Source organism: Tachysurus fulvidraco, chromosome 15 (assembly GCF_022655615.1).
Source record: "Tachysurus fulvidraco isolate hzauxx_2018 chromosome 15, HZAU_PFXX_2.0, whole genome shotgun sequence".
NCBI classification, from domain to species: domain Eukaryota; kingdom Metazoa; phylum Chordata; class Actinopteri; order Siluriformes; family Bagridae; genus Tachysurus; species Tachysurus fulvidraco.
The window spans coordinates 17224058-17245812 of NC_062532.1; the positions used below are offsets into that span (position 1 = coordinate 17224058).

General features: G+C 36.7%; 1 protein-coding gene across 3 annotated transcripts in view; it reads right to left on the reverse strand.

Moving 5' to 3' along the window:
- LOC113641169 (calcium channel, voltage-dependent, beta 1 subunit) overlaps positions 1-21755 on the reverse strand; it is a 28464-nt gene that overhangs the window by 1199 nt on the left and 5510 nt on the right. Inside the window, exons 2-11 of one of the 3 annotated variants that reach the window (XM_027143732.2) lie at positions 20927-21013; positions 5974-6093; positions 5335-5457; positions 4245-4381; positions 4033-4100; positions 3408-3544; positions 2231-2311; positions 1908-1966; positions 1646-1755; positions 1256-1264 (exon numbers count right to left, since the gene is read on the reverse strand). In XM_027143732.2, coding sequence (XP_026999533.2) covers positions 1256-1264; positions 1646-1755; positions 1908-1966; positions 2231-2311; positions 3408-3544; positions 4033-4100; positions 4245-4381; positions 5335-5457; positions 5974-6093; positions 20927-21013 — 931 coding nt within the window. Of the gene's footprint in view, positions 1-1255; positions 1265-1645; positions 1756-1907; positions 1967-2230; positions 2312-3067; positions 3097-3407; positions 3545-4032; positions 4101-4244; positions 4382-5334; positions 5458-5973; positions 6094-20926; positions 21014-21755 lie in introns of all 3 variants that reach the window. The other 2 variants (XM_027143737.2, XM_027143736.2) reach the window with 2 other exon arrangements.

Here is a 21755-nt window from a genome sequence, read left to right on the forward strand (position 1 = left end):
TGGTAGAGAAATATATCAAATATTTTCTACCCATACATTCAGAAACTCAAACGTAGTGTCATGTTAGTATCATGCACATGAAGGTTATTATGGCTGTTAGATCAAAGGCCCCAGATGCTGTCCTGAGCAACACACAACACAGCTACACCTGTTCTTACATCCAAAACAACCAACAACCAACAACCAAGCATATATACAGTCTGTGTAAAAGATGTATATTGTATAGGTATATATGTGTGTGTGTGTGTGTGTGTGTGTGTGTGTGTGTGTGTGTGTGTGTGTGTGTGTGTGTGTGTGTGTGTGTGTGTGTGTGTGTGTGTGTGTGACTGTGAGTGTGAGTGTGAGTGTGTGAGAGACCTATGCAGTAATGTAATGCTGTAAATATAATGTAAATGTTACCTGTTTACCATTTAAGAACAGAAATCTACAAAAGAGCCAAGCCACTGAAAACTCATGGAAAGTAAACTAAAAATGCATACTCTATATTTCCAAAGTACATCCATTGTGTGAGTTATTTAGGGTCCATATTGTGGAAATTCCCTCTCGATTCCATACAATTAATATACAAAAACAGCCCTTTCCTTTTTTCGATTAAGTTTGATGATCACTATAATAAACTTGTTATATATGAAGTTGGTCACTGTAATAAAGAAGAAGATGGATATAAAATGTGTTGTTCACGGCAAATGTACTTTTGCATAGTGATTCAGACACGAGGACGGAGTGTGTGACGGTTAGGTTTTTTAAATGTTTCCGATACAGCACATTTCAATGTCCGAAAAGCAAAATGTACTGTCACGCTTTCTTTAAAAGGTTTATGTATTGCACCAACAGCAGTACTATAATTGTCCACTTTTTTTTATACAATACATCCTAACATTAAAATGGATATTTCTTATAGTTCTGCCATAAAGAATGTAAAGTTTTGTAGCACAATATACTATACGGTGCTATATATATTTAAATGATAGCAAAATGTAAAATTTATAAAAAATAAAAACACAAACAGCTAATTGAAGAAAAGGAAATGTGTCTGATGGGTTTATTTAAAAATGTTTCCCGTATTTAAAACTCACACAAATATTATTAAAGGATGTCTAGGAGCAAAATAAAATGCAAAAAAGGTATACAATATGGACCCTTTACTTTTTTTCACTCTCAGGTTAAGCATGCAGTAGACAGTAAATTGTTAAGTGATGCGGATGGGCAAAGGAGGAAGTCAGAGGAAAGGTGAAAGAGATGAGAAGATACGTACCCAGTACGTCTGAAGTGAAGAGAGAAGGAAGGAGAAAGGGGTAGAGTGTGTGACGGAAAAAGAGACGTGCATAAGAGAGAGCCAGAAAGATAGAATGAAAAAGAAAGAAGAAGCCAATCAGGCACAATAGCTCACAGGGAAATGTTTCAGAGAATGTTTAGGACACATTGATAGAATGTCAACAAAGCAACCATGATACAGTCTGAAAACCGTGAAAATGATTTAAGTGAAAATAAACATAGAATTGAGACATTAAAAGCTTTGTGTGTGTGTGTGTGTGTGTGTGTGTGTGTGTGTGTGTGTGTGTGTGTGTGTGTGTGTGTGTGTGTGTGTGTGTGTGTGTGTGTGTGTGTGTGTGTGTGTGTGTGTGTGTGTATTTGATTATTGTACCCAAACTGGATCTGGTGCTGGAACGCTCAATGATGGTGTGTTTGCTGGGATTGTTCAGGACAGAACGCTTGGCAAGTGAGATATCTGCTGTGACCCTCGTAATGGATATCCTGCAATACACAACAGCTAATAGTATAATTTATAGTATAATAGTCTAATAGAGTCTTATGAGATATTATAAGATGTATGACGCATCGAGTTCTTTATAAGGCATACCAAGACTTTCTTAATATTCATGTTATCCAAAAACTTTGGCACTTACCTGCCCTCAAACTTGTGTTTCAGGAAGTCAAACAGAGCTTTCTGCATCATATCAGTTACCTGAAATTGATTACACAAAAAAATAAACAGAAAATAGTAGACAGGAGGAAACCCTTCCTCTGTCACATCTTAAGAGCAACAATCTCTAACACTTATCAAGTATTTATGCTTTGTGGACTGATTATTTCGAAACAGTTCATTTTACCTGCTAATTTTAGAGAAAGTGACAATGACAATGTCTTGTGACACTGACAAAAAACATTCATTCTTAATGGAGCTGTATGAGCTATAGCACCTTGGGGGCTGAATGCTGTGAGTCCTTACCTCATAGCCTTTGAGTGATGGCCCGACTAGTATGATGGGTCTCATAGAAGGTACCACATCATAAGGAGGAACATGTTCCATCTGATGGATTACACACACACACACACACACACACACACACACACACACACACACACACACACACACACACACACACACACACACACACACACACACACACAGCACACACCATTTAGGATTTATTATGATTTTGGTGGTGAACATACAGGAAGTTCCGTAATCAAATTAGTAGTTTCTAGGAAATCAAAGTTACTAGGAACAACCAGATATCTAGCAATACTTTACAAAATATGCTGTGAGTCAAGTTCATTTGTTCAACGTGGCTAAAACATTCTTGCTATTAATAGCATTGTTCCTGCTACTGAAATACTCCCATAGAGATTACAATAAACACCTCCCACTTCAGATACATAAAAATCTTGTTTCAAGTTTGGGTTCTTTTACATATGTTACATTATTTTAACTGCATTACTTCCTGTTTCCTCATAACATTTTTTATTTATTTTTTATGTCATTTTCTTTAACATTTTTTTTTTTAATATTTGACATGGCTGTACAGTATTTAAACACTTTAGCATAGCTAAAGATTTTTTACCACTTACTATTTTTTAAATACACATTCACACCTAGTTTTAGAAAATCTGAAAGTTGTAACACTTGCTTTGTCCAAAATGGCAATTCACCATAATGGAGAACATGAGTTCAAGTTAACAAATAGCTAAAGCTCCAAAACCTTTGCTACAACAGGAAAATAAAGCACATGGGGTTATAAGAAATGGGGCGGAAATGTTAAAGTTAATTGCTCTGATGACTCACCGACTTCTGTTTCTGTTTGGCTGGACCACCTAGCATTCCATACACACCAAGAGAGAACGTGCAAACACAAACAAAGAAATAAAGAGAAGCACAATGCAGGTGATGCTATTGACAAGCTGTTAATACATCCAGAGAATTGAAATCAGGTATTCAGATTTTTGTTAGAATTTTAGATCATGCTTGCATGTCCAAAAACGGGGACACAAAGAAGTGATAAGAAACAGGAAATTTGGAAATCTTGCAAAGGAAATATTTGGTTAGAAGTGACTTCAGGGTATTAGCTTGAAATGGTGAGTGGTATTTCCTGATGCACTCTGGCTTGAACTATCACTATGGTTACCTTCTTAAAGAAGGGCAGACGAGGTATATTGCCCTGAGGGGAGGTGACACTGCTGGCCACGCCCTTACGATCCCGGGCATCAATATGCTCCACCTCCTCAACATCCGATGTATCATCATAAAGTGCTGACATATCAGCTATACAGGGGACCGAAACAATTGGAAGGCGAAGGAGATTTGGTAAAAAGGTGGAGAAAAAGAGACAGAGAAAGACAGGAAGGCAGAAATCATATCAGAGACAGAACAAAAGTGATGGTAGAAGGAGGAAAAACAGAAACATAATGTGCACCAAGTGAAGATTATGAGACAAAAAAAAAACAGATAAAAACAGAGATTAAAGAAGAATAAAGAGTTACAAATTGAATTACTTTATAAAAAGGTATGACAAAATGTACAACTTAAAAGAGGTGTATATGGAGAGAACATAATGTGTGAAACGGGAAATAGGGAAGGATGTAGGCAGATGATAAGATGAAAAAGTAGGGCACAGTGGGCTATACAAAAGTCAGAACCCCAAAGATCGCCTTGAATATTTTGTTTGCAAGGTAAAACTGATCCTGGGGGTAGGAAAGAAATGTACCAGCACAGAAGCCTAAACTGCAATTTCCTTTCCTGTTTGAGCGTACCTGTTCCAGGTGGAGTGGGCCTACGAGTTCCTGAGGCAACATCCAGACTGGAGCTCCCACCAGACTTACTGATAGAAGAAAGAAATGTTCATATTTTTATTAAAGGCTTATCTATGCTGTGCCTGTAAAATGTTGACTAATAAAATTCAGTATGAATGAAAGTAGTTGACTACTATGTGGGGATGAGATTGTTTCCTGGTTGTCGTGTATACCTGGAGCTTAAGCGGTTCTGTCTACTCCTCTGCTCCTGTAGCTGACGAGTGCTCTCTAGCTTGACTGGACTGGGGATGAAACCCACCTCACATCCTTCCTTCACCAAACGTCCTATCCACCAGTTATTATTATATTTCTGTCAGTAGAAACACACACACACATACACACACACACACACACATTACTTTTATACCCTCTGATCAGACCTACGTATATGCAGACACTATTCAGTTCTCAATGAAAGAAAAAATTTTGGAATCAAATGTAGCTCAAACACTGTTTTAATTATGGACAACACAATATAGCAAAAATATTGAATTTTATATTGTTCATAGCAGGGAACTATGCAAAGGGAAAAATAGGCATGTATCAACTCAATACTCTCAGCTGGTATGCAGTGTGTCATTTTGTTTATATTCATCATTGACCTTTTGCACATCTCTTTAAACATAATCTAATTTCCCACATTAGTGTAGTCAACCCCTTGCATTGTTTAAGACAGGTAGCATTTAAAAATCTTAACACTTGGGAAACAACCACTGAAGTATTCATAGAAAATATAGTGATAATGAAGACAAAATCTTATTTGCTGTAAGTTGTTCCAATAAAATTGATAGAAAAATCTCTAATTGAAATTATAATTCTGTGCCTTTTCCAAAGCTTTGCGGCACTGCCTTGCATAAGATTAATTTATAAATGGGAAAAAGGAGCTGATTTGATTGCACGCCTAATCACACCACTTAACAATTATTGCTGCACTATTATATTACCATGGTTACAATGGTGATGGAGATACTAAAACGATGCAATGGGCTGTGTATATATCTTGTTTTTTGCATCTTGCTGTGAACAAATACATTCCAATTTCCCCCCAAAGACATAAATCGATACTGGTGATGCCAATGTTTTAAAATTCAAAATCACATTCAAAACACACACCTATTCTAATTACAATTACAGGAGAACTTCATTAGAGTTGTTTTAGTATAGAAAGTGTAATTCACAAGCAACAAGCAATAAATTTGATAAGCACTTCCAAGAATTAAAGATTTACAGGCCAAGTCATTTCAGACGATAATCGGAACTGACCTCTTTGATATGCAGGAAATCTTTGGCTTCAAATGAGATGGCCATGCCCTGCACTGGAACATCATCATTAGGACCCGGATTATAACCAACATTAGTCCTCACTGCAAATGCAACTGGCTTAGTCTAAGACAGAAATTCAGAAGATAATAATTAAAAAAAAAGAACAAAATGTAATCGAATAAGGTTTAAAATACACGAATGATAACAGTGTCTAAAGCTACTGCACAAATTCCAATTTATTTCCTTCGTAAAATAATAGTCTGGATACTACAGACCTTGCTAACTAAATCAAAATATTCAAGGACAACATAAAGGTGAACGAGGTTAAACATGAGGTGAGATATTTTGTAGTATCTCTGTAAATGATTTGCTTTAGTACTAAAAAGGATGTTGTTGGAAAATCCACTCCACATGATTTAACAGTGAATTTGTATGAGAGGAAGATGTCAATTTAGGCGACACATGGGAATAAGATTAGTCATAGGAACATTCATTAGAGAGAGAGAGAGAGAGAGAGAGAGAGAGAGAGAGAGAGAGCTGGATGAGGGAAAAAAGGACAACAGGAAGGGCAGTAGATTTTTGAGAAATTAGTAAAATATGGTGGGGAATGAGAAGAAAAGAAGCAATAAGAACACATACCTTGGCTTTTTCAAGGGTTGCCAGAGCCTGTCTGTCTGCCTCTTTTCTCAGAGCCTCTGGATCCTCCTCCAGAGACACGTCAGAGTCTGAGGGACGACTGGTGTAGGAGTCCGCTGAACCCTGAGTAAGAAAAGGAGAAAGAGGAGGCGGAAGGACAGAAGAGGTACATTCAGTACTGTGCATTCAAGCAAAGTATTCAAAGTTCTTTTCTTCTTATACTGCATTAAATCAGCAGAAAGGTCATTCAATCAAAACAAAACAATGCTGCAAATCATCTTACTAATCAAATAACCAAAATAATTGAAGTGATCTTTTACATTATTCACTACTATCAGCAAAACGTCTTAATATTCAATCAATAAGATATAAAATCAATCGTTTAGCAAGTTTCCCCCAGAAGATGAGCTCAGCCTTTTGCCTTGACCACAAGCTTATATTTTACATGTAGTTCAATTGTAAGCAGCTGCAAGGCGGTCAGAATGTGGGCAGTTTCAGAAAGCGCTGTCGGCGGTGTTTTTTCCCCAGAGTTAAACAATTCTTTCAAAAGTTGAAAGAAGTCAAACTTTTCAGGAGAGCTTTGAGTTACATTAAGCTGTTTTTTCACCCGACCAAACCGATCTCAGCTCAGGGACCAGACGGAAAACAGTGTGGAGAGTCAGCGAGAAAATTAGTAAGTAAATATTATCAGAGATGATCAGAGACCTACAGTACAATACTATAAGGCAGTTGTAAAGAAATGTTGTAAAGTAAGAATGCTTTCAAAAAGATATATTTTAAATGATTATTTTGATCAATTTATAAAATCAAATCAATATTTGGGGTGATTACACTTTGGTTTCAAACCAGCATCGATTCTTACACTTGTACACTCTGTACATACAAAGTCAGGGATTTTGTGGGGTCAGAGTCAAGTATTATTCACCAATTATACCAAGCAGTTGCTAATAATCATCAATTATATATGTAGATTAAAACACAGTCATTAACTAAAACAGAAACAGTAGGAGCTTAAATCTGGTTGAGGTGCAGCAAAACTCTGCTACTACAGTGAGGTTGTGGAAGCCAGTTGATATCACAGGTCGTACACCATAGCAAGACTGAACACAGCAACAAGACACACAAGAACATCTGCAATGTCTCTCCCAAGCAAAGATTTCAAAGCAGTCTAGGGTTTCAATATGTGCTATTCAAGCTATTTTGAAGAAGCACAAAGAAACCGCCAATGCTGAGGACACAGTGACCGGCCTGCAAGGAAACTTAATGCAGCAGGCTGGCCAGGGGTTCTTCATGGAAGAACTGCGACCAAAACACCATACCTCCAAAGTGGAAAGAAGATTATGTGACTCGACTATGTGACACGGAAAGCTGGTGTGCAAAGAATGGCAGCAGGTGCTCTGGATTGATGAGTCAAAATTTGAAATACTTTGGAGGCAGATTGTTGCTGAAGGGCTAGAGAGCAGTAAAATAACGAATGCTTGCAGACAACAGTAAAGCATGGTGGAGGTGGATTTGGAGATTTGGTCAGGATTAATGGTGTCCTCAATGCTGAGAAAAAAAGGCATGTACTTATCCATCATACAGTACCATAAGAAGCTCCAAATTTATTCTGCAGCAAGACAACAACCACAAACTTACAGCCAATCTTAATAAGAACCTGCAGCAAAACGGAGAACACAGAGTCCTGGAAGTGATGCCTATGCTCCCAGTGAGCACTGATCTTAACATCATAAAGTGTGTCCTGGATTACATGAAGTGATAGAAGGATTTGAGGCAGCCAACATCCACAGAAGATCTGTGGTTCGATCTCCATGGTGTTGGGAATAACCTACCTGCCGTGTTTCTTCAAACACTTTGTGCAAGTGTACCTAGAAGAATTTAAGCTGTATTGCAGGCAAATGGTGGTCACACCAAATATTGATTTGATTGGGATTTCTCTTTTGTTCATTTACTTTCCATTTTTCTAATTGATAAAAATAAATTATTAACACTTCTATTTCTGAAAGAATTCTTACTTTTTATGGCATTTTTACACACATGACTAAAACTGTTATACAATACTGTATATAATCAGAGATACTATAACTTCAACTCTACTGCAACACACACACACACACACACACACACACACACACACACACACACACACACACACACACACACACACACACACACACACACACACACACACACACAATTATTAGCCACCTGCTTGCATGTTTTTTGGGAGATGTAAGGAAACCAGAGAGAACCAAGAAAAAAGAAACTATATGAAGATGGGAAGAACGATAACAGTAACAAGAGCACAAGTTCAAATTATTTTTATTCATGATAAGTGTTGTCTAGGTAACAAAACTATCTTCAAACAGATCTAAATGAGACAAAGAGATATTAGGCTTCAGGCTATTTCTTTTCACAAAAACATCTCCTCTGTGTACAGTCAGACTACACACACACACACACACACACACACACACACACACACACACACACACACACACACACACACACACACACACACACACACACACACAAACACACACACACAGAGGTTTTTTTTTAGAGGTTTTGTATGTAATTTCCCTTTTAATCAGTATTGAGTCAACAGGCAATAATAATTAACACAAATAATTTGCATAATTAAAACATGGTCATACTTTTTTGGTACATATCCTCTTACTCCCTGTTTTCCTTCTCAGATACATACTGTAATGCTGAGCTGGTTCTAATAGTTTTCAATGCAGCAGTATAGATCATGTAGTTCATCTTTATATAAGCCACCCACTCCTCTGTTTTCCCTGTTAACTTCTTTTCCCCCTTTTTTCCTCTTGCTGTAGTCAGGTGTCAGGCACGCTCTAAACGTGGGAGGTGCAGACAAGCATGAAGATATCTGCAGAAACTGACTGAGTGTGACTGTGTTGAGGTTTAAATAGAGGTGAGAATTCACTACGATGACATATGTCAAATGAAATGTTGTTAAATTATTCATAGCAAAAAAGAACCACACAAGCAGCACTTAATTAAGCTAAAAAAATATGGTAGCATATACTGTATTATCTTATTAGTGCACATATTTTTGTTTTTGCAATTTTTTTATTTCTGGACCATTAAAAAGGTGAAAAAATCTCTTCTTCTTCTTCTTCTTCTTCTTTTATTGATTAACTAGCATTGCACCCTTGCTCATACAAATACAGCAGCTTGTTTTATGCAAATGAAAATTAGGCAAATATCTTTAAGACAAGCCTGACACATGAATCATGGTCTTCATGGTCTTCTTTTGGGGCAGTTAGCTTGCCAATGTACAGACAGGTTTTTTTTTAAATACTTAATTTCAAATCTTAAAATGTGTACTGATAACATGTTGGCCTTAAAATCTGGAGAATTGAAGTAGTTTCAAATTAATTTATTAGTCTTTGGCTGAGGAAGATATCGTTGTTCATACAAATTCTAATTGTTCTGGAAAAACACAGTTAACTTGGGATTACTGTAAGGCCTCATGCCAATTATTCCCGCAAGTGCTTAAGAAGTTCCATGAATTATTGTTTTAATAAATGCAAGACTTTTGTTTTTTAATAAATGCAAGCAGCCCTCTGGTATACTAACGGATGTCTTCTGGTATATGTGGGCAATTTGCTGTTACATTAATGATAATGGGTCATTTGCTGACACATTCATATTAATTATTTATGCCTTATGTACACTGTTTTTTTTTATTATTTATTCAAATGCATTGTGTTATATCTATTATTATCTATTATTAGGCATTTGAATAGTAATAAGTAGGGATCATAACACACACACACACACACACACACACACACACACACACACACACACACACACACATATATATATATAATTAGCAATTTTGTATAATGCCTCATGAGGCCTGTTCTTGTCAGAGTGTCTGTGAATGAACATTTAGCAAACTGGAGCTGAATGTATATAGCAATAGTAGATTAATGTGTTATAAAGGCTATTATGCTTTAAGAATATATTGTAATGTCATGAATCTATTTGATCATGATAAACAGAAAATGTTTACGATTGAGCTCTTCATATTCTGCTAAATCTGGATTAAGATTTGTGAATTTGTGAATAAATAATCTGTTTTAAGAGTTGTCTATTAATTATTTATTATTAATTAATTAATTAACTATTACAGACCACTGATGTACTTGCTTAGCCTATTTGGTGACTTTGCAAAACATGTCTGACTTAAACAAGATTTAAAATTATGAAAGCAGACAAAGATTTTTATATTTTTAAACTTTTTAAATTTAATTCGGTCAATTTTTTTTGTCAGACCTCAACACGACATTAATGTTGTATTAATGCTATTTGACTCAGTGTATTTATGCTAGTGGTTTCAATGAATTATAGCAATAAAGTGCATTGTGCTTATATTATTTGGTTCACATACTGAACTGAAACACAAATTCAAGTCTCAAGAGTGACAAAAAATTTACATGATCTCAGGAATGATTGCAGGTTCATTAGACAAATGATCACAAAAAACTACAGATTACATTTATAACCTAGCAATTATAACAGCAAAACAACCATCAGCAATTAATAGCTGCATCTATAAATGTTATAAGAGTTATTTTTAAATTTTTTATATTAAACAGCAGAATCTCTTAAAGGCACAAAACAAAAACACTCAGCGAGATTAGTTTTAGCTCAGCCGATTAGTGTGCTCAGCTATGGCCAGCCAGTTCATCCGTATATTTTAACTGTGAGTAAATATAGTCACAGAAGATGAATATGAGATGACAGATCAGATCGAATAAGATCAGATCGGATTATTATCTGATATTTACATCTAGATTCAATGTTAAACAACTTCAAACACCTCTTTTGGGTATTTTACTTTTAATCCTAAATACTAAACTACATTAAAAAACACACACATAACATGCGGTCGCCAGTGACCGACCCACTGACTCACCAACATTTTGTAGTCTCCTATTCAGAAGGCGAAAAGCATGCTCGGTTGTATTAAGCTCTGGTGATTTTCTTGTCTAGTCTAACACCTTCCCTTTCCCCCCCCTGATTAAGTCGAGGGAGTGTTGGTAGTGTGTTTTGGGTCATTGTCTTGCTGTGTGATGTTGAGTGGAACCCGATTAGGTTGGATGCATTTCTCTGTAAACTGGCAAGCAATATGTTAGTATAAACTTCTAAATTCGATCTGCCACTACCATCATGATTTCCAACATCAATAAAGATTAGCCCAATCCATCACCCATTCCTAATCCCAATCCCAATCCCACTTCAGGAAATTCAGGAAATTGAAGATATTTGATATTCACCTTTTGATCTCAAACACAAATGTCTTCAGTGTATAGCAAAAACAATATAAATATATATGATAAATTGATAAAATGATAAATTATTTTACATTGTTATATAATTATTACATTTGAACAAAATACCATCTCATCTATTTTCTTATTTACACATATTTTTCTCCTTACACATGCTATTAAATATATCCAAGCCCTACAAATAGCAGATGTAGCACTTCACTTCACCAACCATCATCTCTTCACACTACCACAGGCCTGCCAGGGACCCAGTGGAGTCAGTGTGAAGAGTGACGAAAGGAGTAAAAAAGAAGCTAAAAAAAAATTAAAAGATCATCTGCGATAGAAGGACACTGTCTAGAGTTAATACACACACATTGACAGAAATATGATGGGAAACCCCCCAGTGAACACCTGACTTTCTATTTTGGTCAACGAAAGTCAGGATCTAATTAAAAAAAATAAAAAGAACATTTAATTCATAACAAATAGATCATTTTAATGTAAGAAGCAAAATGCAAAGGCTAGGGACAATCACTTAGGGCATTTTAAAGATTTTGTTTGACTCACTTGAGAGCAATGGGGTCTTCTGATAAAAAGAACAATAGAAAGATTTCACATAAAAGAGATAAGGGGAGGAAAATAGGGATGACAGTTATGTGCCAAGTCACAGACTGATTATACTAATCATCTATTACATCTGAACTCAACTCTCAATAACATAGTCAGTCATTTTCCTTTCTGAACCAGTTTCAGCGCAATTCACCAAAACAGTAAAATACCAATCCATCAAAACATGGAGCAGTCATTATTTTATCTGAACTTAACACACTCCACACCGTCACTTCTATGCTTAAAACCATCGTCATATCAAAACCATCACAGATGTATAAACGTGCTATTAATACAAATGCTTATAACTGAATCTTGTACTTCTGCAACATACGTAGTGACAAAAGTAAATCTACAGATTACAAATGATTTCATGACATAGCACTTAATTTGAATTACACATTAATGACCAGGTTACCAAGCTGCTGTTAGAAAGTACAATAGAAATGTGGAGTTAGTGGTTTTATACATATATGTATGTATGTGAATATATATATATATATATGTGTGTGTGTGTGTGCGTGTGTGTGTGTGTGTGTGTGTGTGTGTGTGTGTGTGTGTGTGTGTGTGTGTGTGTGTGTGTGTGTGTGTGTGTGCAAATGGTGCCTGTAGGGACCCTGTGTAGAGCTGGAAGTCTAATTTAAACTCACAGGACCAATGCAGCTGCCCAGCCCAAAATGGAATCAAACACACTAGCGAACGATAGAGTCCATGAGAAAGAGGAAATAGACAACAATAACTTGAATGTGAACCCTGGCAATTTCTTGGAAACCATTTCTCTGATATCAAGCCATATTAAAAACCATATGTACACACCCACACACACTGAATCATTTCTAGATCTTTCTTACCACTATGGGCCTGTGAATCCGTTCATTTGTCTCCATGGCACTCTTTCCTTGCCACGGCAGCCCCGATTCACGCCCAGAAGTCCGAGTCCAATCCAAATGTGATATGTGTGTCACACAAGGGTATGTGTGCCTGAGTATGTCCAAAAAGTTTTAAGTGTGCTGCAGAGTAGGGCCAAAAGCTCTGCTAACCTCAAGCCCCCAACCCACATTCCTCTTCTGTCTTTTTCCTTCTCTCTCTCTCTCTCTCTCTCTCTCTCTTTCTCTCACTCACATAGACACACGCACAGAGACCTGGAACCTGAACTCAGTTCAGGGATAAAGATGAGGGGGGGGGTCGGATTGCAGGACTTGTGCTACATTTGCAAACTGGGGGTTAAATTTAGCTGTCACAGGCAGGGTCAGAACTCTCTCCCTCTCTTGCGCTGTCTCTTCCTCTCTCTCACCCCTCTCTCACAAATTTAGCAGTGGTATGAGCTGGTGTGTAGCAAAATATGACTGAGAATGCAGTCGTCAGCCCGAATGGTGCATGTGTACGTGTTTGTGAAGTTCGGAGTTAGAAGGAGGAAGTGAGAAAACACCCATTTTCAGTGTTTGTCATATCAAATCGACAACTGACAGTGACATGTACTATTCGATGACCAACACAAACTCTCCTACTCAAATGTTCTCTCGGTGAACTGACTCACAATGTCATACAACTGAAAATAAATCCACAAACTCAGTTTTACTCTTTTAATAAACAGACACAAATATGGAAATACCATCTATAAGGAGACAATAAACTTTTTTTCTAAACTTATTGGACTTATTGACCTGCAGCAGTCCATGAAGGATGTCCTACAGTTTTTATAGTCGTTGATCAAACATTATTATCATATAAGGATAATCTATCATAATTAAAGCCAGTTTACTGGAAATTGTATTCAAAACCAAACCAATAATAAGGATAATATCAACTTTAGTTTCACTGTGATTTCATTGTAGTATTATTTATTTAATTAAATGACTAAATATTGTTCATAGGCTGTGAAATGTTTCAATACACTTTAACAGTCTAACTGGGTTTTTTTTTCTGTGTGTATAAAGTACAAAAAAAAGGATAAAATGCTCTAATGGTTGATATATGTGAATATAGTGGCTACACATTTGTATAATAATCTGCCTACTATTTGAATAACTGGATAATTTAAAAATCAATCTGGCCTGTAATCATAAGGGGATCTGTTATTTCTAGGATCTGTCTTTTTATATGGAGATTATAAATTATATAATGAATTCTAGTAAAAGTGACACATACTTAGTACCAAATCAAGTAGGAAAGACATTTTGAAGTGCCAAGATAAAAATACTGGATATTTAGTAATATTAGTAACATTGAAAACTAATCCACACCATATGCATATGAAGCATTTTTATTAGATGGATTACTAATAAAGGATGCAAATGCATGAAATGTACCCTGAGCAAGAAAGACATACCATGTAAATATATTTGATATGATTAAATATGCCTCAAATATTTGGGATCTCCCAAATATCTTTTTAAATACACACAAGCATTATTAAATGCTTGTTATTAAAACTGCGAGAGAAAATTTCTCACCTCTTTTCTCTGCCTCTGAAAATAACTCTGATCAACCACATGGGTACTCTCACTTGTTTTCTTGTCCTTTTTCCCCAAGTCTTTTAGTCTAACTGTTTGCGTCTATCCATCTGTTTGTCTGCCATCTTTTTCAACATTCAAGACTTCAGTCTGAGACACCTCCTGGTGGGTGTAAATGTGCCAGAGAAATAAATATTACACCATAGTTAAGGCTACGCATTCTGAATAATTATCAGATAGGGATGTGTTGATATGCTGGAACGACGGTATCTCCTGATAAAAAAGTCTGAACTAGTTATGTAATAGTGGGATGTGGAATTGTTGGGCTACTGATCAGAAGGTCATGGGTTCGAATCCCAGGGTCACCAAGCTGCCACTGCTGGGCCCCTGAGCAAGGCCCTTAAACCTCAGTTGCTCAGTTGTAAGTCACACTGGATAAGGGTGTCTGCTAAATGCCGTGAATGTAATACAATAATGAAATATAATATAACATTGTAATGAAAAATGGGGCACTCTTTAAAAGAACAAAAATTCCTGGCAAAAATAATTATATTAATTTATATACGAATATTTCATTGTAGGCTACAAGAAATTGTTTCAATAGTGGTATAATACATTTAAAGTACATTTAAAATATTCTGACAATACCTAATAAAACAATTAATTTCTTTACAATTAAATAATGACTAAGTTAAATTTCGGTGTATTATAACAATAGTTATTTTAGAGTTTGTTTTATTTACACAGCTGTAAGAAAATAAAGATATAACATACACCTGGATGCTCTGAAGTGTAGTTAATATCGTAATTAATATATTTTTATATGGTTACTTTTAAAAACAGGATAAAAAAATCTTTAGTATATATATATATATATATATATATATATATATATATATATATATATATATATATATGATAATGTTATGATAACTTTTTGTTTTTATATGTTGTTGGTGTCAGCAATACTAGCTGACACTAGTAATTGCAATTTTCCATCTGTGGCATCGCTGTCTCACTTCACAGCCTCAACAAACTAAGTAACGTCTACAAACTACATATACTGATATGGTATTTATCAACGGTCACTTTATAAATATTCTTGTTAATCAACAACAATCTAGAATGAACTTTTTGATTTGGCGGCCTTGTGAAATGTTCAGGAAGCAGAAATATAATATACACAAAACAGTCTTCCTCTGCTCAATTTCTGGCTTTCTTTGACCTTACAATGGTCATGAACCAGAATTAATTTTGTGGTATCAGCTGTGCCTTGTGGTATAAACACGGACATGATATTTGGTTGTGCAGCTGCTGTTTAACGGCTGTAATTATTCAACAGCCTGTCCTTAATCTGTCTCTTTAGAAAACCTGTACCACTAAATAGGTGTATGTGTGTGTGTGTGTGTGTGTGTGTGTGTGTGTGTGTGTGTGTGTGTGTGTGTGTGTGTGTGTGTGTGTGTGTGTGTGTGTGTGTTTATATGTGTTTGTATGTGTTTTTTGACTTTGTGACAACATTTTTTTCTTTTGGTTACTGAGGTTATGCATTGGTCAGGGTTAGATTTAGGAGTAGCATAACATTAATGACCTGCACTTATAATTATATCAGTGGGAGGTGTTCACAAGGGTAGTAAGACAAATGTTTGTGCGTGTGTGTGTGTGTGTGTGTGTGTGTGTGTGTGTGTGTGTGTGTGTGTGTGTGTGTGAGAGAGAGAGAGAGAGAGAGAGAGAGAGAGAGAGAGAGAGAGAGAGAGAGAGAGAGAGAGACGTCTTTAATTGTGATGTATAACCCAGGCTGTTTTGGGTGCCCAGAGACTTCCATGTTAAATTCATGGCTCATTGCACACACAAGCAAACACACACACACAAGCTTAATTTCCCTTTGGCACTTCCTACAGTGCTGCATGGGGGGGAAGGCCCTGTCACCATGGCAACCTGGGCCGGTATAGCAGCACTACGGTGAGTCTGTTCATCTCTGTGTACAGACGTGGGTGTGTATTAGACTGGGGCCTACACAATGTTTTTTCTAGGCCATTTGCTGCCAAAGATGGGGGAGCCGCATGTACATACAGTGCACATGCACTCACACAGATCATGAAAATCAATATCCATTGTAACTGTTTAACCACATAATAGTAGGTTTCAGGTCTTATGCAGGAAGAGCTCCACAACCTCATCCAAGCTGCACAAAGCCTTCGCGGATCTTGGAAGTTAAGTCGATTATTTTAGATTCATATTAATCCACAGCATCTAAGCCTGTTTTTTTATCTTGACAAGAAATGTATAAAACAACGTATTTATTCATGTAGATATTATATCATTCTTATATATTATTCTTATATATCATCAACATGTCAGGCTATCACAGCAGGGCATCTTATTGATATCCCTTATATACTGTATATTCTACATCAGATAGAACATCAGATAGAACAACAGGTAGTTCTACATGTAACGACTTTTTAATAATAAATATTACAGAAATTCTCAATCTGTTGATCGAGTGTTGAGCATCTGCAGAAAGCTGGTAAGACATATAAGGCAATTTGACTAACATTATGGCATTTCAGATAAACTCTAAACATACACTGTGGTCCTGTTTGTGGCATAAGCAACGTAACATTAAGGACCGTCTATTTCAGAAGCGTATGATAAGATAAAATCAAGTCAAGTCCCTTTTTATGTGAATGACAGAAATGTCTACCTTCATTGCAAGTTATGTTTATCCATTAAACATCTAATTGAACTTGTGAAGTTTCACCAATTACCATTAATACGATTAACACCAATGCACATAATACAGAGCTGTTCAAAAGATTTCTGTGAATATAAATCGGATAATGATTCAGAATTCTGGACTAATATGTCTTGGGTAGGTGCTTTCCTACATTTTAATCAGTTTGTCCAAAGTGTATTTCACGGCTAGCTCATTTGCCGTCTAGGACCCTGGAAGATATGCTACATGAATGTAAGAAAATATTAATACATTATATAGCAGCTATAAAATATAATATGTATTTTAATAAAAATATATATGCAAACTGATGTTGGAGTGGCCGGTTTTGCACTCGGGTCTCCATCATTGAACTTTCGATGGCTTCGGAACGAAGAAATTAGTGTTAAATTAGTAATGAATTCAGAAATTCTGCTGTTTCACAAGATGCTCAAAAGCTCCTGGTTATGAAACTTCACTTGACTACAGTATATACACATTTTACAAAGAGGGCATTCTTTACAATTACACTCTCTGGTGTCACCCAGATGAGGATGGATTAACCTTGAGAGGAACGTGAAGGTCTCAGGGAGTTTTTCCCTTGTGATCCTTGCCTTAGCCTTGCTCATTTAGAAGTAAATATAATTTAATTTAAACTCTGTAATATCTATTTTTATATGAATTCTTTATTATTTTAAATTTCAGTCATTTTTTAAGAAAGTTTACAGAACTTCAAGTTGTGGCTAGAGGTGGGCATCCAGACTGGGATCACACACGTGGGAGGTGTTTTTTCTTTCATGTGGGAGCAAACAAGTTGTTAGTTACTGTATGAAGCTCACAGGATAAATACAAAGTTAACTAACATGAGCGGATAATTGGTCCTGGGTCTCAGTGGCTTTAAAAAGATTACAGGTTGTTTATATTACTGGAAGTGGAAGCAAGTACAGAATTTTTTTTCAATGTTTCTCAGGGTTTCTGAGGATATAACGGAAAGGGTAATATTTACTACCACTACTACTACTAATAAAAAAAACGTTATTGTTAATATAAACTTTGGGACTAAATCCAAATACTGGCACAGATGTCAGATGATACAAGGTCATTGTGTTATACCCCTAGTATTAGTCACTTTTTAAGCAATGACATATGCAGCATTGCATGTCGATGCCACGTATACACAAGCAAACTTTTGGTAGAAATTGACAATTAACACATTTATATTAAAATGTAGCTATAGATAAAAATACTCCAGTCCCAATCACAAATATTACTGAATGAACTATAATAGTTTGTTGTTTATATTTGCAACCAATTCAACAGTATAAATCTCTAAGGGAAATATTCAACTCCAGCATCAAAGGAATGCAGCTTCTGGTAGCACAGTCATGGTGCCAAAGACTGCATCTTGGTGTGTTGATGTGTGCTTAGACTGCCATAACCTTTTCTCTTTGTGCATGCATAAAGGATGTAATGTTCCCTGTGCTGTCCCTGTATTAGAGCAGGAGGGAAACTTCTTAGTTTGACACCCCTTGCTGTCGGGCAAATGTCATGCAGCAGGGGCGTGGAAAACAAGACACATAGAAAGGGAGGAAGCATTTCAGCATGACACAGGAACCTTGTTTAAAATGTCAAGTCAATGTGAGGGGCTGAGCTACAGGTGCACTCTGTGTGTGTAAGTAAAGGAACATGGTGTAATATGAAACTGAGCATCAAGGATCTGCTATTCAGGTGAATAGAGTAAACAGACATCACTCTCTGCATAAATAGACACAATACAGTACAATAAATATAAACAATACAGTTAATCTTTGGGCTAATTTGATGTAACAATTCAATTAACTTATCTGGCACAAACACCTCTATAGACAAAACAGCTCAGTTAAGTTTTGTGTGTAATCTATTATAAATTTACACCCATTTTCCATTTTTATTTTATTGTGCCCAAATCCCAAACAATGTTCCTCATTGGCAGTACCAATTCAACACCCCTTGTGTGGTGGAGGGAAAGGAGCACATGGCTGCAAGGTGGGGTGGCAGAAGCACAGATGAAGCTTGTGCAGGTGAAGTACCTGACATAAAGAAATGACAGCCTTGTGGAACAATGCATCTAGACCCTCATGCATATGCTATGGTAGGTGGTGGATGACGGCGAGTGAGACTTGGAGGAACCATATGTCCTCTTTGGCATCTGAGAGACTCAACCAGCATCAACTGGATTCACCCTTTCAAGCTTGTCTTTGGACAGGTCCTTCATTGAATATGTGCAAGAAAAGCAAGAGCAGATTGACTTAATGATTCTGATCATCCAGGAACACATGAAAGTGGCACAAAGAGAGCAGCAAAGAGTTTGTCCAGCTCAGTCACAGGATTTCCAGCTGAGTGCTTCTCCTACCGCAAGACGCGTCCTGCAAGCTTCTGGCTTGCTGGCAGAACCCCCGACACAATCCTTAAGGGGGTTGGTCTGGTGAACAGTTAGCTGCAAGAGCCTAGAAAGCATGCAGACACCCAGCGATATCATATCAATTTGCTGAAGAATATGGGTAGAGCCAGTGCAAGTGGTGACAGCATCTGGTTCACCTTGGGATCAAAACCCCTTTGGGAGTGGTGCTGAGATGGCAGGTCAACTGAATGCTCAAGAATAGAATCAAAGCAGAGTCTCCTAGCCACAGCCTGGTCCCATTGTCATGGTGCCTTTTTTGTGGTTACAGATATCACAGTTTGTCCATGTTTTGATGTTTGACTGATTTTACCCCATTTTGACTGACTGATTTTACCCCATTTACCTATATCTTCTTAATTTGGATTGCTCTGCTGCCACATAATTGGCCGAGAAGATAACAGCCTGAACCTACAGGTGTTCCTAATGAAGTGCATGGTGAGTAGATCCTTAATGAGCAAGGCACAGTGACAGTGGTAAGGAAAACTTAATGAGACAACATCAAGAAAGCAAGGAGATTCAAAAATGAACCCATCCGTTTCTATCACAATGGATAGTAGGATTATAAATCATAACTCTTCTACAACTGTATATTCTAAATCAAACATTAGTATGTATGTTGAATGGATGTTCAGTATGAGCATCTTATACATATGAACCCTGGGACAAATACGAAACAATCTTTATAGTTTCCGGATCAACATTCTGAGTCTCAAATTAATTAGCAATTGCTCTTAAAAATGATAAATATTAGGATAACATTTGATTATATGTTTGAAGGATACACCCATAAGTGTTTTCTCCTATCCACATATGTGACACAAAGCAACATAATCATACCAGGTTGTGCTCAGCAAGTAACAATTCATTTTTACCTCGATGCAAATAAATTCTTCCTGCACACAGATCTGAATCTAGATTTTTTTTTTTTTTTTACAAAGGATTACTGTTTGTTAAAACCTTTCATAGTGTAATTACAATGAGTCACCTAAATGATCATTTCAAAATTATATCATAATATGACGGAAATGTATGAAAAGGCTACTTAACATTTTTCTAAATACAACTAATTGGATTATATTTACTAAAAATCCAGTTGTTAAATTGTTACAAATCCTCATAATTGGTATGTTTGATATTACTAACAAAATACCAGAAAATGAATGAACTGCCATCACAGAGATGAGAACTTTATCCACCTGAATTATCGACTGAAAAGACAAACAGTAATTACAATTAAACATATTTTGTGCCTGTTTGTGATACGTTGTGCTCAAAAATATCTGTGTGGCTGATATCGATTAAACTATTAAAATCGAATCTGTGATATCTGTGTGGATTTTGTGTGTTTATCCCAGTTGCCACAGTGTGAATGTGTTACTGTGAAATAACACACACATGGGCAAGATCAATTGTGGAGAGTTTGTAAACTTACCTGCCGGACAAAGCTGTTTGAGGTTGTGTCAGATGAGGTGCTGCCATCAGATCGCTTAAAGCGACTCTTCCTCTTTGCATATTTCCCCTGCGAGACACAAGAAAGAGAATTGGTGAAAGTCAGAAATGATCACTCAACACTCAAACACACAGACACATGCGAAAGCACGGTCTGTACTCCATTTCCTGTCTCCATGTACAGATATGATTACCCATGATTACTTATGTCTGCCAGTGCACTGTGGGACCCTCTAATCTGATTGGCCTGAACTGTGGCCAATGACCTGCTGGCCCTTGATGAGGCCATGTGCAGCGTTTGCAAATGCTAAGACTCTGTCACCATGGAGACCTGAGAAAGGCTAATTGGGTTTGGTGGCAATAAAAGACCTTTATGGAACAGACAGTATTGCAGCATCTCTCTCTCTCTCTCTCTCTCTCTCTCTCTCTCTCTCTCTCTCTCTCTCACACACACACACACACACACACACACACACACACACACACACACACACACACACACACACACACAATCACACTTAATAATAGAACAATTACACCATTGTTCTTTCGCTTCCTTCTGACACACTCCCACACCTTCTGGCTTGCTTTTGCACTTCTTGGAATGAATGACATGTAGTATTTATATAAAAATAGGTAAAAATACATTATAAAAGGCCAGTAATTTTTAAATTAGAATGAGAAATTCATATCTGTGTCCTTAACTCCTCATGCTAAATCACCCTTAAACAAGTGCAGGACATTTTACAGATGTGATGAGCACACGTACTAGACAACATTCCCCGTCGCCCTTTTCCCCTTCAAAATTAGCC